Raw genomic sequence first — 25,273 nt, 5'->3', positions numbered from 1 at the left:
TGAATTTAATTCAGCTTAAAACCATCTCTGTCGTTGTGCTGCGTCCATATTTCATATCTCACCTTCCCACCTGCTTATATAAACATCGGTTTTTCTCTCAGGGGAACCGAGTCCGCCGGCGGTCCACGGGCAGAGGGGAATGGGCAAGGCCTACCGGCTGGGGCTGGTGAAGCAGGACGACGGAGGGATGCCCATCGTGGAGTATATCGTCAAGTACAAGACGGTGAGTAAACGTGGCGTCGGCAAATGGGTCTGAACTGGAATAGCACGCAGAAGAGTTCTTACTTCCCAACAACCCCATCAAAACAACACCCGGTCTGACGGGTCCGGATCCGCACCACAGCTGTCAAGTTCATGTGGACAAATTATTAAAGATACACACAAACTGTGGATTCCCCTTCTGAATCCACATTACCTTAGCTACACATTAGTGGTAGTTACAGGTTCCTCTCTCCTTGATGGAGCTAATGACTCAAAGGCAAGAAAGGGAAAAGATGGGGAAAGAAAAAAGTTTCAAGAAGCAAAATAATAACATGCAATAATCTATACTTCAATCTATTTCTTCTCAAACCATAAGAAATGACAGAAACTAACAATAAACTATGCTTATTACTACTCTCATTCTCTTTATCTATATTAATACGCAGCAGAAGAAATACCCCCCGAAAAAATTACAGTCCAATAGTCAAAAGATTTACTCCCTATGTCCTTTCCTAAGCACTTGAGTCCTCCCTAATTCTTGACAGAAGGAGAACTCATAAGGGAGCAGGAAACCAGCCCCAGTGCTGAGAGGATGCGACTGCACTGACTCTAAACGACATTATCATTCAGCGGAAGGCGGCAGATGCTTTGCAAGGAATTGTATCTCGTTTGCTTTTGCATGTGATTGTACGCTGAAGGAGATAAGAAAAGGAAGCACTGAAGCGCCTTTCATTAGCATTTATACAATGTGACCGGGTCTTATCGGTGCTATCGTACCTGCCCAAGCAAAAAACACTAATTGACCGAAGTCCATGTTTGCTCGTAACTGCAGTTCCAAGCTGCTTTAGGAAATAGTAAGTGTTCAAAAAAATTCACAAATGTATGTGCCACTAATATATGTATTTATATTTTTTGACCTTTTTAAAAGAATTGATATTTATAAAGATGTTGAAAATTAAATCAAAATGATGTCAAGGATAAAAAGGAGAATTCAATTTTGGAGAATGAATAAAACCAGCACTTGGTTTTGGCTTTTGTTTAACACAACAGAAAGTCAGGATGTGACAATGGAAAATCCAATGTTCTCCCACTGTGTGTGTGTGTGTGTGTGTGTGTGTGTGTGTGTGTGTGTGTGTGTGTGTGTGTGTGTGTGTGTGTGTGTGTGTGTGTGTGTGTGTGTGTGTGTGTGTGTGTGTGTGTGTGTGTGTGTGTGTGTGTGTGTGTGTGTGTGTGTGTGCGACTCACGGGTTTGATAGGCTCCCATTGATTGAGTTGAGTGGGTGCGTTGGCGGCAAAAATGTATAATGTTCTGCTCGAGAATCCCTATTTTTCAATCCTCACAATTCATGTTTTAAATGAGAGTACACATACACTGTCTGAATTCACTCATCCGTTTAAGTAGTCCGGGGCTTTTTTTGTGTGTGTGTGTGTGTGTGTGTGTGTGTGTGTATAAAAAAGCAAAATGCAGCTTAAACTCACGAGATAAGGCGAGGCAGAATAGATGGCACTCGCACAAGAACCCTCCACAGGACTAAGTGGATTTCAGCTCGTCCAAATCTCCCATCTCCCCGATGCTAATGTGTCCAAGCAGGCATTTTGTCTGTCTTGTTGAGGAAGTGACAGCGATTTAAAATAATACCGCCGCAGATGAAAACACGCCGCGGAGAAGGGGTGGGGAGGGTCAGGGAGTCTCGGCTTTTTGAATGCCAACGCACGGGAACAAAGGTGTTTGCTTCACAGCCCAGTAATCTCACGGCCTGGTTTGGCATCGGGAGCACACCACCCCTTCATGGCCGGGGCGCAGTCGGTTGAACCCTGAAAAAAACGACTCCATCCTAGCTCCCTGACAATCCACACAAATGTTACTTGCATTTACGCTCCGGACCTTGACTGTTATAAAAGCTCGGTTTGCACTCAAACGCAGCGATCGCAAGGTGCCAAGTAGGAAAGAATGTTAAGTGCAGCTCTCAGCCTTTCTTTCCAATCCTTTGTTTGTGATTGGGCGTCAAGACGAGGTGGGAGGAAGGAGGAAATGGAAGGTTGATGTTAAAAGGAGGAGGAAAAAAGACACAAAGGAATGGAAAACGTATCAGAGAATTTATGTGAACTTGATGAAAAACAAAGGATTAGTGTTTTCACCTCCACAGGAGACTCTGTGACAAAATTTCTGATTATAGTAACTTTCACAACCCCCAGATTAGAAACCACACACTCTATCTGTACAAATTTAATCAGTGCTCTACATTTCACTCAGCAGACCATCTTTCACTTTCTCTTTTTGTTCTTTTTTAACTCCACGCTCCTCTCTTCCCTCCCGTCAGGATAAGGAGGAGCAGTGGATGACCAAGCTCGTTCCCGGAGCCAACGACTTCGCGATGCTCCAGCCGCTGCAGTGGAACACGAGATACGAAGTGGAAATCACGGCGCGCAATGTCAAGGGCCTGTCGGAGCCGACCTTCTATCAGTTCTTCATGCCACAGAAGCCTGATATTACAGGTAAGAAAAAAGCACGATAAAGGCAAACCTTGTGTGTTGCGATTTTGTCCTTTTTCTTTTAAAACACACCCGCTGTTCTGTTTCGCTTGCCTACTTCTAGTTGGCATTGAACGCCTTTTGAAAGCCCTCAGAGAATTATTGGGGAAGTCGTCGTGTTAAGCGGTGTGCTTAAGCCACTGGAAACAGTGACAGCGCTGGCGATAACAAAGGCAAGAGAGCAAGATGTTCCAGTCAAGATAAAGCGAAGGCCCGGAGCGCAGCAGGCCCCATTGCCGCTGTACTTTCTGGACAAATGAGGCTGTTGTCGGTAGAGAAACTGGTGCCTGTTCCTCTCCTGCGGTGCCCCCCCCGCCCGTGACTGTTGACTGGCCTTTTTAAATGTGAGAGACCAGAAGGAAGCACTTTGCCTAAAAGTGGTTTTCTACAGTGAAATTCCATTGAAGCTGCTATAAAGCTGTCGTTGTAGCCGTTTTCAGATGTGAAATCTGTAAAATGCCCCCGAAAGTTTGTGTTTGCCTCTCAGCAGGAGGTTGTGCGGCTCAGACTCGTTCACTACAACAAGAAAATACTCTGAACATTCAGGCGGTGTCTGTGTAGAACACGCAGGAGCTCGAACAAGACGTTTATTTCAGGTGCGGAAATTACATGATTTTTTTGTTTTCAGCCAAACGACCCCGACATCGAACCCTATCGTCCCCCGCCCTCGTATCTTGTTGCCTTTCCAAGTTTATCTGCGTCCGCCTCCTCGACGTTTGTGGCTCCTCTTTTTCCACCCTGAGATATTTTTATTCTATTTGTAGTCTTTGGATTTCTCAGTTTTGTGTCTGTCACATTTTGAAAGTTCAGGACCATGGACAGCGACCAGTGAAAGGATTGTGGATTGTAGCATTAGACTGGGATCGGGTTAGTGTTAGACAACGGTGCAAAATCACATTGAGTCAGTCGATTAGTTGATTAACAGACAATTATTTTGATATCAGAAAACAAAACAATTGTGTAATTTATCAAGCAAAATTCAAAACTTTGATGCAAGGTTTTCAAGTGTCAGAATTTGTCGGTTTTATATCAATGGCAATTGGACTTTTTTTGTTTGTTTTGAACTTTTGGACAGACACAACAAGATAAAAATGTGAGTTTAGGATCTGAGACCCTCTGATGTCAGTGTTCCAGTCTCGCCACAGAGACTGGATCTGGAGGCGGACCAAGACTTGTCCTGTCCACACGTCCTCCGTGTTGATGTCCACACCGGGGATCCGTTCACACCTGTTCAAATAAACAGCACAAATGGTGCAATCACACCAGGGTTCGCTTCAAAGAAACCCAACAGACCCCGAGTGAAAATACCCCCTGGGCTGTGGTTTTCTTCTTTAAAAAAAAAAAATCATTCTTTCCCTCTCCTTTTTGCTTCTGTCGATTTATTCCGCGGTCCTCCCGCAGAACGCAGCTCAGACGGAGTGTGTCTGCACGGTCCGCCGAGCCCTTTTCTCATTTGAAAGACCAACACATATAAACCAGCAAACAAACACAGCCCCCCCCTCTTATGTCCCTCTGCTGAGATTATGTGGTTCTGCCCCGTGAAAAGTGTTTGCTTGTCGGTGGCGCCGCCGCTCGTGCTGGAGTCTTGTACTTTTCATCCAGCCCACGAAAAAACAACAAATGCCGGTTGTGCAGGGGACTGTCTCATTACTCCAGTCCTCCAGGACATTTGGATCAACATGCAAACACCCAAATGAACTCGCGTGTGAGGGAAATGCGAGCAGCGGACTTTGAAGTGTGCAGCACCGCCTGGCTTTGAAGCGAGAACACACACACTGGGTGTTGAAATAGAAATGTTATGTGCACTTCCCCCCCGCAGACCTCACACTCACATAAAAAAAGAAAAACAAAAATATAGGCGGGCGCTTCAGTGTTGTTTTGCTCTCCTCTCCAAACCTGTTACTAGATCCATTTGTGCTGTTTTGGATCGAGCAAGTGTTTGCCCCTGTCATTACTGCACCGGCTAAATGGCCTCTGAGAGGGTGGGCTGCTTTTCAAATAGAAAACAAGACCGGGGGAACAGCAAGCTCAAGGCGGGTCACTTCGATTGGCTGTCCTCTCTTGTTAGCGAAACAGCGGTGCATCGTGGGAAAGGGCCTGAGAGAGAAGTGCAAAATCACTTTGCACTCTGCCGAGGGTTGGCCAAACTTCAGATGGGTTTTCTACACTCGCACGTTTGAGCCAAATAACTGATGAGGTAGTGAATTAAAAGTTGCAAATGTAATTCAAACATAAAAAACTTTCATACATTGCAATAATTCTGTTAAAACACAGTTTTCATTTTTAATAGGAAATTCATCATTTCCTTCTACCATAAACCACTCAGCATCTGTATTTTGGCAACATGATATCTAAAAGAAAACAAGTCTTTGCATCTTTACTTTGCAACAGGGATTTTCAAAGTCTGAGACAGTAGCCATCTTAGTTTACTTCCTCAGTTTCACTTCATATCTGGACACTTATGAGGTAAAGATTATCCGTTTTTATCAACAGTTTCTCAATTATTGAACAATGATTCCTTATATTGCTGTTTGACATCATTTAGAAATCACCCAAAACGTAGAAACGTGTGCCCTAGATTGTTTGTGTCTGTAAACTCTAATAATAACCCTTAAGACACATATTTAGTTTGAAGACGCTTAGATGAACCGTTCTTGAGATCTGCGACCCACATCCATCCAGACAGATATTTTAAATTATTAGATGGATGTACTGGAACAATTTTAAGTTACACAATTGCAGTATGGAATTGCTTTGGGGGGAAAAATGGCCTTTGGTTACAAATGTGTAGAAGTAGAACCCATAATCATAATAAAAATGGTCCAGAAAGGGGCAAACACGTGTCTCGGCCCCTAATCTGTCCAGTTTGGGACATTTGGCCCCACTTTCTCCTCCACATCACATCGTGTGTCGTCTCTCGCTGTGCACCTGGGAGAGAGCCACTTGGCATGCAGGAGCCGCCTCTGGCAGCCGTTAGCGGAGATGTCCCTGCAGCCGTCATGCTCTGTCTCCAGGAGGGACATTCAGTCTTGTGGCTGATGATCATACACTCTTCACCTCCAGGCAGGAAAAAGGAATAAAAATCCTAAATGGGTTTGAGGGAAGGAGAGTAGCGGAGGAGAGAAAATGGAAACCCCTCTTGGATGGCCGGCACACTGGGCTTGTGATTGCGTGTGAATGGTTGAACTGGTGCATTGTCCCGTGCAATGACAGATGTCCTCGTGTTTCCTCCCGCCCGTTTCCTTTTGTTCTGCAGTGGTAGTCACAACCTGAAATACCAGGTTGTTCAACAACTGCTCCTTGCTATTCACTAAGGAGATTCCCCTTTTCCCCCAAATTGCAGCCTCTAGAGGAACAAAAATAAAATATACAGCATTAGGACAGTGTTAGCATTAGGACTCAAGGCCGACAGCTACTCTGGGAAATGGTAATCATAGAAGAAGACTTTCTGGTAATACCACATATTGAATTCCCCCTGAGTCTGAGATGAGGCTTTCACCAGCCTCTCCCAGCGATGCACCATGGTTTATAACACTCTCTCTTGTTTGGAACACCACCACTCTTTCTTACTCCTCCTCTCCCTGTATCTCTGCTTCCTCTGGTCTCTCTCTCATTCAGAAAATATCTTCTCCTTCTACGCCTCTGTGTCGGTCTGTATCCACATCCAACAAAATTCATCCAAAAATACTTATTTTGTACTGTATATGTGCAAGTTATTGAAGAAATCAAGTTGGGCTATTTTACACAACTTAAATCAGCTATTAATGAGCCAGCTTTTAAGCAGAACTAGAGGCTGTATTCAATATTGAAGGGTTTGAACATCAGATATCATTTTTAACTCTTAATTTTGCCTCGTATGTTAAGAAAATGTAAGTATTTTCTGAATAATTAGTAATTTGACTGCAAATTCAGTAAAAGCAACATGAATTTGTGTTTTTCAAGCTCTGAAAATGTCTCTCAGATTGGACAAAATGATTTTAGTGGAAAAAGAAACTTTTAATATGTTAAAAAAACGATAACGATGCAGACTTTTTGGGGATAAAAAGTCAATAAGTGAGCGAACAGAGTGCAGAAATCTGTCGTGCTTCACTGGAGTAACAGGAGGATTTTCACAATCTGTCTCATCTGAACCCAAATCACCAGAGAGTCGCTCGCTCTCAAACTTGCTCTCTCAACTTCTCTCTGTCTCACTCGGGAGCTCGGTGACCAAACTCAGCCGATCCCAGTCCCACACCAATTTACAGCTTAATAACCCCAGTCCGTGTTTACTGCATTTTCATTAAGCCGAGCCGTCAATCTCGATGTTTCCCCGGCCGTCGCGTGTTCATTTATTTATATAATCTCGGAAAGTGGTGCAGGTTAAACGGAGAAATTACTCTGTGTTCACATTTTCTGCTATGCTGGGTCAAATTGGATATTGAAGAAGTCTGGTCAGTGTTAACTCCATCAACAATATTAAATGTGAAATATCTGTCAGTCCCAATTGTGGACTATCTTTCCAATTCACTGCCTCCCTTTTTTTTCTTGATGAAAAAACATCCCCTTGTCTTTTTTTCTCGCTGGCACAGGAAATACGTCCGCATACAGTAGACGCCTTCGACAGTATCTCTCCGCTGCCAATTTCTCTCCTCAATCTATGCAATATGCATCTGCAGGGTATTGACTTGGCTATTTTCTGTTTTTTTTTCCCCCCCCTCCTTCTTTTTCCGTCCTACTTTACTTTGTGATGCATAACCTTCTCAACCTCCTGCTCACAGAGAATCCTGAAAGAAAAAACGCCATTGATTGCAAACGCTGCCCTTCCGATTTACTTCCTTCCCCTCCCTTCAAGCTGCTTTTCCTTCAGATTCAGAGCTTACTCTTCAACCTATTAACTCTCCCTCTGACTCTCCTCATTACAACAATCTGCCTCCAACACAAGCTCCCTTCGCCTCTTTTTAAACTTTTTTTCGTGTCACTCCACCAAAATGATATAGATGAATACAATTTGGTCTTGTTTCGTGGTTTCAGGCTGACACGGGTGGACAGAACTGCAGCAGAACATGGCCCATATTAGCCATAGATTTATTATGGTGTATTCTTATACAACACCTATACACACATATAACTAATCTAAGTCATAGTTGATCTGGAGAAAAAGTACTCAATATTACCCTTAAAGTGCTTATCATATGCATTTGTGTTCCAAAGGGAAATAACCAGGGACATGGTGTTTATTGCCATGGTAACATCGATGGTGGCATGTTTTGTAGTGTCCAGAGCCAATCACTGCAAACCTGATGGGGAAAATACATTATTTCTCAAAAAACCTCAAACTAATAAAACCTGATGTATTGTGTTCTTTAAATCATCAAGGATAAATGTATGTTTTTTAAGTGTAAACTCTAACTACAGCATGATGTCTCATTTGTCATGTTTCATATCTAAGACCTTAATTTTGAAATATCAGGAAAATAATTAATTATATGTGAGTGCCCTTATTAAGTGAATGTATTTTCAAAATAGAGGAATCCAATTATCGTGAATGTCAGAAGTTAGATATCTAAATATTCACTCAGGTATTATACTTGATTACTTACCTAACCTTACCTAACTTGCTGCTAGTTACTTTAAACTGTCTGCATTTTGGCACACACGCATTATTTAACAAGTAAAAGTAGAAATATTTGATAGACTTTGGATAAGTTAAATTACACCTGGCTTGTTGTACTTATTGAGTATTAACTTAAGTAAAATTCAGTTGAAAAAGTTTTTTATGGCGTACTAGCTTTAGTTAATTAAAGTCCTAAGCCCCTTGGAGGCCCCTTGCCTGCCACAGGACTGTGTGTGGTGTTTCTTGTGTTGGTCTTTGTTATGACTGCTGTATTTTTCTTGGCCCGCTCCTCTTCCCCTGCTTCCAGTCATGCGCCATAAAAAGCTGTGATTGAAACCGGGCGAGATGGATTTGGTTTCCAATAATCTCATCAAAGCACTTGAAGGAATAATCTGGAATGGCCTCTCTCTCGTTCTCTCTCCACTACGACCAGCTTTTCCTGGAAGTGTTGCCAGCAAATCAAAATGGGAAAAGCAATTTTTTTGTACATGTCCATTGCAGTAATTGATCATCTCATCAATTTCCAAAGTGAAAGTCGTTATTTTAAAGCGGCGTCAGGAAAATGATGCATGGCAATCAAGTCTGATGTGCAGAGACGTACTATATACAAGGTTACTTACCTGAAGTAAAACTTTTTAATGTTATTATTGTGACTCGGGATATATTTAATTAATTTTTCTACAGCTTGTGTTGGATATATTCCCCTCAGACCATAACGTTCAGTTAAATATAACCAATAGTGGCACTCGCAGCTTAGTGTGCAGCTTTACAAACAGAGACTCTGAGGTTAAAAAGAGCCTGACAGGAAAGCTTCAGTTAAATTCTGCTTTCTGAGGCCAGTAAACAGGCTTTGATGTCCCTGCTCTTTAAGAATCCCTTTTATTCCAGATGCAAAAAGAGGGAGCTTTGTTGAATGCCATCCGTTGAAGTACCGCTGGTCCCCCGGAAACTGGCACACCGCATTCAAAAAAAAAGGCAGAGAAGATGCTGAAATGATGCAAGTGGTAGATCGAAGCTGAAAATACGGACTGAAGATGACATTACCGTCGAACAAATAAAAACTCTTGAGGCGTTTCGAGCAAGCTGGGGCGCCGCGATTAAATATCATTTCAATCCGGAAAAAACCTACATTTGTTTGACTCGCGTAGCTCCTGTATCGCTCACCAGAGTAAACACCGGAGTCCTTAACAACACAATACAAGATGAGTCCTGATGTTTACACGTTTACCCGCTCATTTATTCATCGAACAGAGATAATCCTGTCGAGATGAAAGGGCTGGTGTTTGCGCGAGCGCGTTTTTTTTTTACATCAGACAATGTCACTGTCAGCGATGTAAATATTTCAGCACGAGCAAGACGAGGGGGGGGACGGACGTCCTGCTGAGACGGAAGGAGAAGGAACAGCGGCACGGAACAAAACCTGCTCGTGTCATTTCTTGTCCTATAGATAATACATAACAAAGACTGTACTGGTTATTCTGAGGGAAATACCTATATACCCTACTGTACATATGGATACTTGACATATATGTATTTTGATGTACTTTAGTGAAGAGTCTGTGGGGATTGAGTGGTGACACCTTGTTGAACATCTGCTTTTTGCCAGAGCGGAGTTAAGAATCAACACTGCACTGTTACATTTGACTGCTTGAAGGACAAGTGGAAGTGAATTCTCACTTCGAATGACACTTAATCAAACAATAAAAGCCTTTCAAAGTTGCTCTCTCTTCACCACACTGTGAGCCGAATCTGTCGTGAAAGCGAAAACTGGTGTTTCTTTCTTTTCTGCTGAGTAAAGTCAACTTTGAAGGCCTTTGGTTAAAGTTTTGTTTGTTTTGCCTCGATTCATCAATCTTTACTCGTTTAACAGCTAACAGTTCTCAAACTTTAAATTTCTAAGTTGTTAAGTGCAGCTCGTGCATTTCAATCCGTGTCCTTTCATTGGTTAAACTCAAATTTCCCCTACAAAGATGAAGGCAGTGGCCCGTAGATTCACCCCCGGAACGAGTCGTAACCTCAGACAACAGCAATTACGCTGGAGTCGATCACATTTCTTCGCCCTCCTCTGGGGTCGGTTGTTAAGGACGTCATATTCTTCCAAGTTAAAAAAGTAATTTCCCGTGGCTTTTCATTTCCTCGTCGCCGGCTCTCGAGTGCACTCGAGTCGCACCGGAGCTGGAACGCTTCCTGCTCGGAAACGAAACAGAAAGGAAGGACTCGTCTCCCTCCTTCAAACTAGGCGGGATTTTAATGATTATCTTTAATTCTCCGAGGGGCCTCCTCAGACAACCACCCCTTCCATCCTCTCCTCATCACATATCAAAGTGAGCACTTAGGAAGAATCCTCACTCACATCCACAAATTATTATGTTTCCCCCCCCCCCCACCAAACCGCCCCACAGATAAGCACCTGCTACCTTACCCGATCGACGAGCGCCTTGTTTGGTCATCATTAATCGAGCGACTTCCTCTCACATCCGGTGGAGGGACAGTCCATCACCGCTCGGGCCCTAATGAGTTGCTGCGATGCGTTTGAATGGCTTCAGGTGCCACACAAGCAGCTGATGTCCGGCAATTGAGTAATCGCGCTAATGGGCCCATACATCAACAAGTAATCAGAAGACGTCAGCAAAAGGGTTAATAGAGCAGGGAAATAAGAATTGATGACGGCTGTGGTTCAGGGATTTGAGACTTTGGGAAGTCACAGAAGAAATGTTTTCTTCAAGGAGGAAGTGAGAACATGTTAGTTTAGACGTATGATCTGAAAAATGCCCCAAAAATTTAGGTCTGGACATTTTCTGGTGTCCTCATCACCAAATGTTCTCGATTCCTGCTCCTCTTTTTCATTCTGAAATATTTGTATTCTTCCTGTTTGTGTCTCAGAAACATCATGAACACACCCAAACACTCACTGTTAAGTTTCCCTTCTGAATTCTCACTCAAACATATTCCAGACTTTTTATTGTTGGGGCTGGCAGGAAAACGTTCCGGGAAATGTCCTGAGCGATTCACTCGGACATTTGCGTTTTTCAATATGTTACAGTGACCGATTGGAATAAGCTGATCCCAGAGCAGTTCAACTGCAAGGAGATTTAGTAGCTTAGCTCTGTGGTGCAATAAGTACTTCAAAAAACGTAGTACTCATGGTAACGTTAGGTTTATATAAGTACACACTTTATCCTGTTCAAGGGATTTTGTTTTCATGATTTGCTCACCGCTCATTTGTCTGTATTAATTATATTTGTATGTTTTATAATGTTTATTAAACGCTGGTTTCTTAGAAAGAAGAGAAAATAAGGAGATTAAATGTTTTTCTGGCGTGAATTCAAATCTAAATCAAAGTACAAATAATTAATATATATTCATATCTATTATTTGACAACACCCGCTTTGTTAAAAAGACTTTTAGACGTTGGCAGGCCTCCCTCACCCCACGTCAGTCTGTTCTGCCAGCTTTGTCCGGCGCCAGACTGTAACTCTCAACAAAAAGTCGATGTTATCATTGTACTCGGTCCAGAATCCAGAGGCACAGCCTGTGCCAGGCGCTGCGGCGTTGGACCTGTCACTGGCTGTTTTCTGCTAGATTGACCTCCAGCAGGAGAGCGTGAAATGGGGAATGATGCTGTAGCGTGGACAGTTTTATAGATGAAGGAGGACAGCGGAGTCAAAGTATCGCCGCAGAGGACGCGGACCCCGTCGCGCCGCTCTCCCGGAACAATGGAGATGCACTCGCCGCCTCGGTGGACGTGCTTCATAATGAGACAAAGGGCAGGCGTTTGGACAGGACAATTAATATAGTACAAAAAACATGGACTTTGGAAGCTTTTTGACAAGTTGTTTTAAAAAATGGAGCCAGACAAACATGCCAGAAAAGAGTATTTTGTGGGAAAGCTTCAACCAGCAGTCTGTCAATCTCTCGCCGTATTACATTTGATGTCTTCCCCTTGATTAGCATATAAAATGCACAGAACTGAATTATTTTCTGATACACTTGTATTTCAATTCGGGACAATTCTATTTGTTAAGCTCCAAATCACGACATGTATTATTCCAAGGCAATTCATATAGTAGGGTAAAGGCAGGAACAGTTGTGTACCCGTCATATTTAAGCTCCCTCAGACTGGTTATTGTAATGAAAATAATGACAGTGACAAATATAGTCGCGCTTTTATTTATAGCCGCCCAAGTTGAAAGCAATGATAGTAATAATAAAGCGGATAAGAAATAATGGGGTCATCATAATAATACCAATAGTTGTAGCAGTGTCAGTTATGGATCCTGCAGCTGTAGAGAAGGAGAAGGAAGGGAGACTGACAGATGGATGGATGGATGGATAGATGAGACATTGGTGTGGTAGACTGAAGGTTTGCCAGTTTTAATTTCCAAGCAGTCAAGAGGAAGTTGCAGTTTTTATATAAATGAAAACAACCTTTAAATATATAAAGAATGTTAAAAAATATATTTACTCTCAGCTACATGCAGCTTTGTCCCTTGGATGCCCGCAGGCCGTTTATCACCGTGACCTGAGGGGAAACTGCTCCTGCCTCTCGCAGGTGATGACCCCCCCCATCCCCCCCCCCCCCCCATATAAATGACCTCATTACTTCTCCTTACTCCTCCGTCATAAATCACATCAGCCACAGGTAACCATGTGAATATCTGCTCGGGAGAAACAAAAGCATATTTATTGTGCTTTAGCTCTTACATCAAGTTACTATGCATATTCTTCCCCTATATTGTGCTTTTGTCCTGCTCGCATTATAGAGTATTAGCTGCCGGGAGGCGTTTTGGCTGCACACTTGAAAGCTGTTGTGACCACTCACTTGTTTGGGCGCATCTTTGTTTATTCCATTTAAAAGTTAAGCCGCTTTTCTTCGCCTAAATATCTTCTGCAGAGATCTGAGCTATTGTTGCAGCTTCTTGTTTTCGACTCGCAGAGCAAAAACTCTTTTATACATCCTCTGTTTATCGGTATATTCCAGTGGATCTCAGACTTGTTGCCTTTGCGGCTGATTATTTCTTAAAAGCCGACAAGTGTATCAGTGCAGCCTCGAACTGTCGAGGCTGCTGAGTGTTTTGAGTTATCGCTCCGAATTCTGATGTTTAAAGATGTCAGTCTTTCAGAATATTTGCAGGCAAAATGACACTCAAGCTAAATCTCTATCTGAGGACAATGTGAATCTGGATTCGTGGCACAATGACAAATGACAAAGATGTTTTTGATTTGTGAAAACGTCGTGGTGCACTCGATGTTTGACTGGTGCTTCGTTCTTTGCGGTATCATAAATGTGTAACGGCGACAAGGGCTTTATGTGATGTACAAAATGTAAACAGATATGAAAGCTCAAGGCCGCATAGGCAGCGTGAGAAAGCAGCAACGTATGGCCTAAAGAAGGGATTAGTATTCTTTCTCTCGTCTCAAGTATGCGAAAGGCTTCGGGGGGGGGGCGCTTGAGCGGGGGTGTTGTTTACCAATCAGGGAATCTGTGGCTTCAGCAGCTAAATTAACTCACATCAACCTTCAAAAAGGTGCAATTCAAACCTGTTGCCCGTGGCAGTGGGAAAATATTGATCCGGTCTGCAAGTTTCAAATCCCATATCCCCGGATTCAGGAAGAGAAACGCAAAGTGTTTTTAATTAGAGCTCCTTTCTGCCACGAGGTCCTCCCCCCGTCGCACTTCCTGCTCGTCTCCCCTTTGACTCGCCGCCAGTCTCCATTGTCTGCAGCCTCGGCTCGGAGTCGAGAACAAAGTCGCCGACGTGAGAGGCATTTGGTTCTCGACACGCCGCGACGACTTCCAATGTGGCGCAGGAGTGTTTGGAAGCTTCCACCTCTTTGTGCCGTTATTGGCTCGGAGCTCCTGCACGCCGGATTTGAAATGAAACAGCGGCTTTGTGGTTAAAGTGTTAAAGACTCTTGGCTCGTTACTGAGGGAGTTTTCAGCCAGAGCACGGAGACTAGCACTGATTAGCACTGCAGCTAAACAAGGGGAACTGTTTTTTTGAACACGTATAATTTCAGTCCGATGTTCCAGGAACTATGTATATATATGTGTGTTTATGTGTGTAAATGATAAACAGCCTGTATTTATAGAGCACTTTTCTAGTATTGATGACCACTCAAAGTGCTTTATGGCAATCACACACATATTCTTAAAATACTGGGATCCAACCGCCGACCTTCTGGATGATCCGTTCTCCCCCCTGAGCCACAGCCGCCCTTAGTTTGCACTTTTGTTATGAAACTGGGATCTTGAAGAATCCTGAAGCCTTATTTTAAAAAAGTGTAAAGTTTGTCAAAGGATAATGAGAATTATATAAATTCTATTATTACCAGATGATTTACATGACACCGATCACATACTGTATCCTGATTCTTATTATTACCGTACTTGATTCGTTTTTTACGTGGAAAATATCATTTAAAACAGATACATTTTTGACTAAGTGGTCCCCAATAATGTCCCATTTCTTCAATTAATGTGACATTTTTCTTTTTTCTTTCTTTCTCTGAAATTCACTGTTCATTCCAACTATTTAGAAATACATTTGGACATTAAGGGGATTCTGAAACCGGCAGACTGCCCTCGAGAGACATGTAGGCTCGTTTTGTGTCTTTGAAGGTGGAAAAAAAGTTCAGTAAGGATACAACTGCGTAACTTTCGAAATTAAACTCGTAAAATACCTTATATCTCCCATTGGACCTGTTTTTCCTCTGCAGCGCCACCTCCTGTTTGGTCTGATTGGTCCGCACCGAATTTCTTCCACATTTGTGCCTCCTTAATTCTGCTGGGGTATCTGTTATCATCATAGAACTTATTGTAAAAAGATTTTTCTGGTGCCTACACCTTCATATCATTGTCTGATTCCCCCTTTAAACTCTACTAGGCTGCTGAACGCCCATTTGAGGGTATTCTTAAGTAGAGAGGTTCATTCATCCTCACGTTCACATCGATGATTACTCCTGGCAAGGTCAGACCTCCAGCTGTCACCACTGATCCTACAGTGGGTGTTCAGTTTGCTCAACCTCCGCATCACTTCGGGGCGCCGCTCGATTCCGCCATGCCCACCGGGATCCTCGCCTTCATTTTCTCATTACGTTAAATTGAACGCAGGCCCTGCTGCTCGTTTCCTGACCGAGCCGAGGGAGCAGTGGGCCGGACCCGCCGAGAGATCTCAACTTTCAGATGGAAATACTCGGCTTCCCACGTGAATCTGCTTAAGCGCTGCGAGCCACAGAATGCAGGGCGCCCGGTGGACACGGAGGCGAAAGGCAGGAGCGTGGATCTGCTGATGCTTGCTTCCCCGAGCTGCAGTTTAGTGCGTGAACTCCTCCACCTGTGGAGCTCGTTGTTGACAGTCGGGCTCATGATAGATAAGGTATGTGCAGAGCCTGAGGTGCAAAAAGGGATGAAAGAAATATGTTTGCTGCTGTAGTTTCAGGCAGTAGGTTCATATATCAGCTCTTAAACAGATAGGAAGCTGCAAATCATCTCATATTGAAGATTATTCACAAGTTAAAGCCTTTTCCACTTCAGACATCCCAGATCTCCTTTATTTCAGTCTTTAAAACTTTTCCCCTGTATTTACTCTACATAAAAAAGAACTCTAAGTCTGAAATTGATTTGTTTTCGAGGAAATTTGCCGGATCCAAAGTAATAATTGAGAGTCTCCACTGAGGGCTGTGTGGAGTCGAGGCGTGGGTGGATTAGGACTTATCTACGTGTTGGAAACTCTCCAGCCGGCTTCGGAGTAATTCTTCGACCTTCGAGTGGTTTCTGAAAGTATAACCACGGTTAAAAAGTTTTTCCGGGCGCGAGTGTGCTCTTGTTCGGTTCAGCTTTGTGGTTTCCTGGTCTCGCACTCTGCTACACTGCTACACCTTCCATGTGTGGATGTATGTAGGGAGGCTGACCTTCACTGGCAGGTCAGATATATCCCGAGCAGGCGAACTCGTCCTTGAGCCGGCTAATGAATCCCGGCTCTACTGATGCTGCTCCACACCTGACCCCGTGTGTGTGTCTCAGAGAACAAGCGCATGAATCAAAATTGCTAACAGTGTTTTCTCTGTGTTGGGCGTCTGTTTGTCTGCGTGTGTGTTTCACTGCCTTAGCAGAATCCCTGTTCAGCGGCATGGGCCTGGGGGCGGTGGTGGGCCTTGGCTTCGGCGCGCTCCTGCTGCTGCTCGTGCTGGTGGACGTCAGCTGCTTCTTCCTGCGTCACTGCGGCCTGCTGATGTGCATCACGCGCACGCTGTGCGGCAAGAAAACAGCCACCAGCGGCAAGGGCAAAGAAATGGAGGAGGGCAAGGCTGCCTACCTGTGAGTGATTCTTTCTTTATTTAACATGAACTTTTAACTCCTTCTTTTCCCAGTCATAAGATCATTCATGCTTGCAGATGGTGCATCTGCTGTGGGTGTATGTTAGACTGACTACTGGTTTTTAATCTGTTTTTTTATTGCTGTATAACTGTGCAACAATGAATTATAAAAACCCTGATGGATAAAGAGAAATTTAAACAGATTTCAAGATTTGAGTTCCAAATGTTACATCAGCAGTTTGGGCAGAAAAGTTTCTTTTTACTTTGTCCATTTTGTGAAGTCTCACCTTTCAAATATTTACCAATAGCGCCGAAAGTCTTACTCTACTGAAAATGAGAAAAGGAGTTTTTCTTTTTACCATTTACTATAGGTACACCTACAACAGCCGCCCAACCACCTTTTCAACCACAGTATGTCTCTGATTATGTCTTATTCACTTCCATCCGTGCTTTCCATCCACTGTGCCGTGAGTTCACCATCTTTTGCATGCATAGCGTGTACGTGCACATCCATCATGTAAGAAGTGTAACCATGTTTGTGATTCACGTCACGTGCTGTCCTGGTCTGTGTGTACACCTCTATGATCATATAATGTGTGCATGCAAATATTGTGAGTGGCCCCACTGGAGTCTGTGGATGTTTTCTGTGAGCAAACACATAATTTATCTTAATTCCTCTCATGCCGGGAAAATCACAGTCCAATCAGTTTTCAGATTCAGCACCGGTACCTCAGTAAAGGTTTGTGAGACGGCCATTTTTTGTTTCCAAAGGCGTCAGTGTGCCAGACGAGTGTAGGGGCAGCAGAGAGAGGGTGAAGAGGAAGAGAGGAGGAGGAGGAAGGAGAGCGGAGGGGAGGAGGGGGTTGACTCTTGCTGAGTCACTAAGCTCACAGAGCTGGAGGGCTGAGTGACTGCCTGATCACACAGCATGCACAATCTGTCTCTGCTTCATGTCGGAGCCGCCACGGTAGCAGCAACTCACACAGGCATTCCCAGTCTCCATGTTGGTCGTTTGTCACAGTGGCATCACCAACACAAAGCGCAGTTGTGTAGTGTTACCATGTAGTATTATTCTGCAGATTACATAAAGTGAGGCAGTAAGAGGCAAAACGCTCCTGACAGGAAGAGGTAGGAAGTTGAGATTTCTTATTATCAGGGTTTTATCCATCATTCTGATTGTTTACGACTTTTTACACTGGAGTACAAATTTAATTTCATTATTATTTCTGGCCTTTTCACACGGGACATGCAAGGGCCACCACGCAAACCAGGCATGTTGCAGTGCATGGTCGGCACCTTAACCTTTGTCATGCACAACTAGAGAAGAAAGTGACGTGAGTCTATTTGACGTTTAGATCCCTTGTGATGGAATCAAAGTTGAAGGGGGTTATGGCTGCATCTTATAGGAAACCCCTCCTACCAGGGTCAAGACATATGTGGTAGTAGATGGAATCTAGAAGAAGTAAAGTATCTGATGAGATAAGAAGAAGAATTTACTAAATTAAAGGGATATTCTTGTTGACCTTCCTTGAAGTTTAGGGACTGACGAGTGACACCATTTTAAAATATCTTAAAGATGATGGAGCTGAGGCTAAGATATGCAAACTTATACAAATCTCTTATATGGATCCATGTCCAAAAAAAAAACATCCTAACTCTCACATAATGCAAATCAATGTTCTAGTTCACAATTTGAAAACACAAACAGATAAATATAAGAAATAGTGGCACAGACTGAACATCATGGACAAATCTTTTATCAAAATATTGTGCTAGAATGAATGTTGCACTCTTGCGTCTCTGTATCCACACGTCTCTGCAGACTAACTGGTTTCAGAGCTGCAGGGAATGATTAATGCAAAATAACAAGTTCCCCCGTTTGTATAGTAACTGAATTTTCCTTTGCGAAGCTCCAGTGACAGTGAAGCGTCTGCTGTACACTGAGTCACGGCACTAAGTAGCTGGAATGATATAACGCCTGAGATAATACAAAGCTCAAACAGTCCCAGTGCGCGTGCGAGACTTCAGTCGTGTGATTCTGAGGGGGCGGGGGTGTAATGTGTCGAGAGGCCCAGCGAACCCTGCTCCGACAGCGGCGGTCTCGTCTGGCAGAGAGGATGACCTTCACCCCTTTACTTTCCACAGAAATGAAAACCCAGTTAACAAGAAGAAAACGAAACAAACTACGTGATTTCACAGGTCCAGAGAACATTTTCTTCTCACTTTGATGCTTAAAATAGCAACAGCACCAGATAAAGGTAAAGATAAAAGTTTTTTTGGTCTGTTTTCCCACAGCATCAAATGGGTGAGCTATAACAAGCATTCAAGACATTATTTATAGGAATAATTGCCCCTAAATATCGCACACATCATGCACATTTCAAATTGGTTGGTCTCCAATCTGCAATTTGATTGACTGTTAGACCCCAAAACGGTATAAAGATGGACGACACATCCTCCCACTGTGCGAAAATGGAGCTAAAATATCCTGGATACATGCGCCGCCATCTTGTATCAAATAAAAAATAACAAAACAATAAGATATGATATGAACTACATAATTAACAGAAACCAATCTTTGAGAAAAACTCCTCTGACGGGACTCTCACTTGTTTAATTGGCCCATGTCCCCTCTGATAACATGGAGGAGATCTGGTTTATGACATGTACCGCCGTCAGCCACCAGGGGGTGATCAAGATGATGTGGCTTCAATTTCTGGGGAGCTGACCCATCATCCATCTTTATCTACAGCCCATGGGTAGCTTGCTTTTAGGGAAATTGGACCATCAGAGAATAAAACTAATTTAAAATGTGATCTTTCTCTGTCATATATAGTTGTTTCGCTACACCCCATTTAAATTGTATCTCTAAATACTCCACGTTATCTGTCCTGCCCATTGTTGCTGTGTTAACTGAGCCGGAGCTGGATCGGTGCACTGACAGATGAAGGATGGGCGTCGGCCTCTCTCTATTAGAAAAGCTGTCCAATCGTGCCAAGATCAGTCAGGACACGCCGGGCGCTGCAGCCGCCTCAGGAAAGTCCACGTCTTAGTCAGTCCTCACTTTTTGTTTTTCAGTGTTAAATATAAGCTCTTGATGTCACAGCAGGCCCAGTGGGCAGATGGGAAAAAAAAACACTAAAGCTCTGGTGTCTGAAGTCCATTTCTCCTGTCTGGTTTTTAACAGTTTTATTGCAAAAAGTGCAACAGTCAGATTTGAACTTTTTGCAATAAACTCATATTCAAGCAACAAACAGTCAGTGCAATTCTACAAATACATGTTGCAAAGCCTCCAGGAGAAGTTTGGTCCTGTGCCCACTTTTTTTTCTCTGCCTTGTCTGGAGGCGTTTGTCTTGATATTCACCGCCGGTGACGGTCACAGCAGAGAATCCAGTCCCGTCTTGTCAGTCAGCGATCCAGGAATACATCCGTGCACCTGGCATCTGGCCCTGCGCTAGCCTCCCGGCTAACACCTGAGGGACGGCATCACACCGGAGTTATCAGAACGACTTCGGTGCTGGTTGTCAGTTATCCGGCGATAAATGATCCTCGTCCAAATGTGGACCTGGAACTATTTTTTAAGAGCTCGGACCACACTACGTCACACTGGTGGGGGAGAAGAAGAGCTTTCTCAGACGTGAGGCTCAGTGACAGGCGGAGAACAAACTGTTGAGCATCTTAATACTCTGATGACTCACGGCAGGAAGTAAAACACACAACGCCGGATTTATTTCCAAAGCCCTGGCGTCCTGCAGGGAGAAAACTTCCACCACATTGTCAAACACTGGAGAAGGAGGCATTATTGGATTTATTGTTTAATCATCTTGTTTTTTTCAGCTTATCGTCCCAGCTGTATTCCTTGTAGTATGTTAGGAAAGCACTAGTTTATGTGAATGTAAGCTGTAAGTAACTGAGTCTGATCTCGGTGATAAAACAAGCTGCAGCCTCCAGGATTCATCCATTTACTGTCCCAACAGTGCTGTGATGATTTTATCCTGTTTTGACTTGTGTACTTGGATTTGATCAAATTTGCACTCACAACAAATCCGAAATTCTAGTTTTTTGTCTTTTCTGACACAATAAAGCACCTTTATATCTTTATTTTTCAAATGGATACAAGTTGCTGTACAGGAGTTATATGTAAACAATGTGTGCAAAGCTGGAGGTTGTCATGCTTGCTCTGTAGGTTACAGCACTCTCTACTATCTATTACATTACAGTTGTAAAGTCCTTCACTCGGATGTTGTTATTTTTTCATATCTGCAAGAAACCCAAGTCGGTGCTTCGTCTCTTTTGTACAGTTTAAAATAAGATGTTAGATGTAGTGTTTGTCACAGAATGAGGGGGGGTAGTTTTCATTAAGAAAATGGTATTAAAGCAACAGCAGATAAATTACAATAGATGGATTTATGTACTTTGCTCAGTCATCCCCGATTAGACGCCCCTCTTTAATTACTGCTTTCACATTTTGCATTTTTATCATGAGCAGAAGCATTTTTCACCCTCTTTGTCTTCGTTATGCAAACATAGGAACGACTCGTCATCCCGGCGATACAGAGACTCCTGCTTGTTTTTCACAACTTTGCACCGAGAGGAGACAGCCTGTGATACCGACGTGCAGGGAACACTTAATTTTGAAACAGGCGTCTGACATTTAATTAGGTGTGATTTTGCAGAACCCCCTGTTGACACCTGAGCGAAGGAAAAAAAGGTGGTTGTCTTAAGAAGCTGAAAGACTTCAGAGTGGAGAGAGCACACCGGAGTTTGTAAATGAGGGAAGACAAAAATCAAGGGTGTGTGTTTGGCCTCGGAAAAGACGACCATGCAAACAAGCCGGTTCCTCACGTGAGCAGCCAAGTGTCCATCAGCAGCTTCGTCCTCGTGTCCTTCACCAAAACTTGCGCTCGCTGTCGGCTATAATCAAATACGCCCGAGGAAAGCATTAATGTAAAAGTAAAGATTTAGATAAGAGCGTAAACAAGCGCCCCCCGGAGCCACCTAATTTATCTCTTTGAAAAGCCGGGATTGTACTCAGGCTTTATGGGCCGCCGTAGATAGCCCCCGTGCTTAATTAACGTCAGCGGAGGAAAGAACAAGTCCCCCCCCCCCCCCCCCCCCGCTGTGCTTTGGTGTCACTTGGAAGCGTACAGATTACTAACACACATCTGCATGCAGACTCTGATATCTCCCAGCCCGCCGTGAGGTGCACGCAGCTGCCGGCTCCCGCCACGTAATCAAAGAGGCTTGTCGAGACCCAGTGGCGTTTCCTTTTTCGCTTTGTGTGCCCGACTTTGTTTTAAAAGGAAATGCTGAGGGAGCGCACGTGCACCGTACAGTATCTGCACACAAGGTGGTGTGTGTGTGTGTGTGTGCCGGGGTGATGAGTCGAGGCGGGTACATGTGGAGAGTCTATTCCTGTAGGGTTCGCTTTCACATCATATCAGCAGAGTATACAGGTTCACGCCTATGTTTGAAAATAGGGAAACTGAGCTGGATATGTGAGGGATATCAAACCTGTCTCGTCCATCCAGGTCCCAGTGTGAGGCTTCCACGGAGACAAGTCGTCGATCCATCAAGCGATTTCAAGCAGAGCCCGTCATATTCACTCTATCGACTATTTTTCCCTCTTTTATTTGGACGTGTAGAGAGAAATCGGTTCAAATCACCCGACTGCAACCTGCGCCACAGTGACCACGCACCTGAGGGATAACAGACATTTAAAGCAGAAGGGTAGTTTTCATGTGGACTTGAATATTCGGCCTTTGTTTTTACAAGCAGAGAACTTCTGTCGTTGCCGATGATTTGTTAGTCAGCAGGATTACACAAACACTAACGCACTGATTTCTACAAAAATCGGTTAAAAGACGTGAGTCGAGAAGAAAATGCATTTTGACGTGGATCGGGATGAAGTGGCAGAAACACTTTTTTTTAACATTGCAAGATTTGGTTATTTTAGTTCCAAGAGAATAATATTTGGAACCTAAGAGTGCGTGCGTCCAAATAAAAATCTGGATCTAGTGAATTTAAATGTGCTTTCACTCGACTGAGTTCTAGTTTAATTATAAAACAGTTCATTTATTTCATTGATGAATTTTATATGCCACAGTTAAATGAACATTATTCCTGTATTTATGACCAATTTCGTACACCAACCAGTAAAAATGATTATTAATATAATAATATAATCTACAATTAACCAGATTTTTACAACCCCCTAGTCAATTTATTTTATTTCCTCACTCTCCGTTGCTCTAAACGCCCAAAGTGAAACTGGAGAGTTCCTGGTGAAACCTTCATCAATTATACATTCGCTGAAGTTAATAACTTGTTGCTGCCGTTCCCTTTGCAAATCTCCAGTGTGAGATTTAGTCAGGAAATGCATTTGTGATCCTGTTGAGTTGATGTCCCCTATAAAGAAAGTTAAACAGCGCCGGAACCTCAATTTTCTATATGTTGCAAACCCTGTCGCAACTAAGTCCAATCTGGGTTAGCATGAGGCTAATGGGACATGAAATTGGCTCCACTGTGCAGGAACTTCCACATCCACCAATCAACCAAAGGGGAACCCTCCCCCCCACCGGCCAAGTGCAATATTTGGGCTTATTAGGTACAGTATCACGCAGAGCCGCTGCTCAAGTCATGATCTCCCTTGGAGTTTTGGGTGTTTGGAGTTGATTTTCTTCCCAAATAGAGTTAATTTTATACCATAAAAGTTCAGCATTGTAAGAAAGCAATGACATCACCAACGGCCACTGAAGTTAGGCCTTTGCATGAAGACATAACTAGGATATAATCAGTGAATTAAATGAGCAAACCTTTATCCCATAAATCATCCTCCTAACTGTTACTGGGGGATTAATATTTGATCTCATATTTGATTAAACTGCAAGAAAATTGCATATCCCCAAACACTTCCTGATGAGGAAGTTGCTCTAATTCCTGATTTGAGACGTTGAAGTTGTATGACACAGAATGGGGATGGAAGGTTTCGGTTTTTTTTCAACACGTGACATATACGAGTTTGCATTATCAACAAAAGCTGGAAATAGAACTCCCTTTCTCTTCCTTTGTTCCAAAGCCTCTCGATAGAATCAACAGCCGAGCGAACCAAACGCTCGGGACAGGAGAGCACTGCTGAGGCGAGAGCAGGTGAAGGCTAATGCTCCTCATTGATTTCCTCTATTAAACTTATAGCGAACCCCAAAAGCTGCACTAAAGAAGAAAGGCTCTCGCATCTTTGATGTGCAAATACACGGCTGCAGCTCATATTTTTGCACTTTGGTGTTTAGTGTTCGCTGTGAGTTTGTTGGAGGACAAACTGCTCTGAGACATCCCTTGTGGAAATTTCAGCGCGGAGCTTTATTTTCAAAACTGAAACGACAAAAGATAGTGGACTATTGATTTCACAAGGACCCTTCTTAGTTATTATGGGCTCGAGATGTCCCTTCATATTTCTCATTCTTTTGAACGTGACATCTCAAGAAGACCTGGAGGGAAAGATAGTTTGACTCATTGATGAAGTGATTAGAATTTGGAAGGTCAAGGTCACAGAGACCTCACATGAGTCTTGGTTTTGAAGTGGCTACAACAAATGGAACCCAACAAGCAGATTTATTCGATTGACTCCGAGTCCTGCACATGAGCAAGTGCATCACAAATCGAGAACTCTAATCTCTCCACCACCTGTAATAGCTCAGAGGATTTATAGAGCGTCGGTTTTATAATAGCTATTACCTAATTAGGGGCCATTTAAAATGTCGAAATGCAGCATGACTGCGAAAGAAATTAGAATAAATGTGCAATTCATATTAGAAATTGACACGATTTAAATCACACAATGTCACTGTGTTATTCTACCCTGACTTTTACCCAGTCGCCGTATTAACTCGATCAGGATAAAGTGTCTTTCGGTGCCAAATGCGGTTTGAAGCCCTCGTACATCACATTAGTTGAAACACAGGCTCGTTAGATTTTCATCATGCGGCCACATTAACATAAAGATAAGGCTGCGATGTCGATCTGCGGGATTTTTCCAAAGCGAGACACGTGTAAGAGGAGAAGAACGGGAAGCAGTCGGCCAATCGAATAGCTCCTGCTTAATAACACCTGCATGGGTTGTATTTCTTTTTTCACTCCCTTGAAATGAATCAAATTGAAAAGCAAGGTGATGTAATTCAGGAGGACACGGCAAGCATGCTCAAACATTTTAAATAGAAATATATATATTCATATTCATACTACTAATACTACTATTCTTAAGTTCTAAAGTTTGAAAGACGTCAGAATACAGCTCTTTTCGAAACTGAGTGGATCTATACACAGATCACTGTAGAATCCCTGTAGTGCCACTTTAAGGTTTTACAATCTCTTATAAATATGTGTAACGCTGCATTTTACAAAGTGCACACCTCCTTCACAAATTATATATATTTTCCTTAGACGTTTCTTGGATAAAATACGTAGCAATCGGTTAGTGCACTTCCACTTATTTCTTCTAAACCAACACAACGTTAAGATGTTGAAACGAGGCCTTTAAAATTGGCCAATTACATCCATGAATACACTGATGTGCTTAACATGGGTAACTGAAATGTGTTGTTAGTGAAAATCACCGTCACTATTCTAGT

The 25,273-nt window shown here is 43.1% G+C and overlaps 1 protein-coding gene across 1 annotated transcript in view; it reads left to right on the top strand.

The window, feature by feature from the left end:
• LOC132996861 (neural cell adhesion molecule 2-like) overlaps positions 1-25,273 on the top strand; it is a gene marked incomplete at its 5' end in the record, with an annotated part of 75,087 nt that overhangs the window by 48,084 nt on the left and 1,730 nt on the right. The window contains 3 exons of the mRNA XM_061067226.1: positions 102-223; positions 2,523-2,697; positions 16,440-16,647. Coding sequence (XP_060923209.1) covers positions 102-223; positions 2,523-2,697; positions 16,440-16,647 — 505 coding nt within the window. The remainder of the gene's footprint in view (positions 1-101; positions 224-2,522; positions 2,698-16,439; positions 16,648-25,273) is intronic.

Source organism: Limanda limanda, chromosome 23 (assembly GCF_963576545.1).
Source record: "Limanda limanda chromosome 23, fLimLim1.1, whole genome shotgun sequence".
NCBI lineage: Eukaryota > Metazoa > Chordata > Actinopteri > Pleuronectiformes > Pleuronectidae > Limanda > Limanda limanda.
Note: the sequence above shows the minus strand (reverse complement) of the source record. Positions and strands in the feature narration are given on the sequence as shown.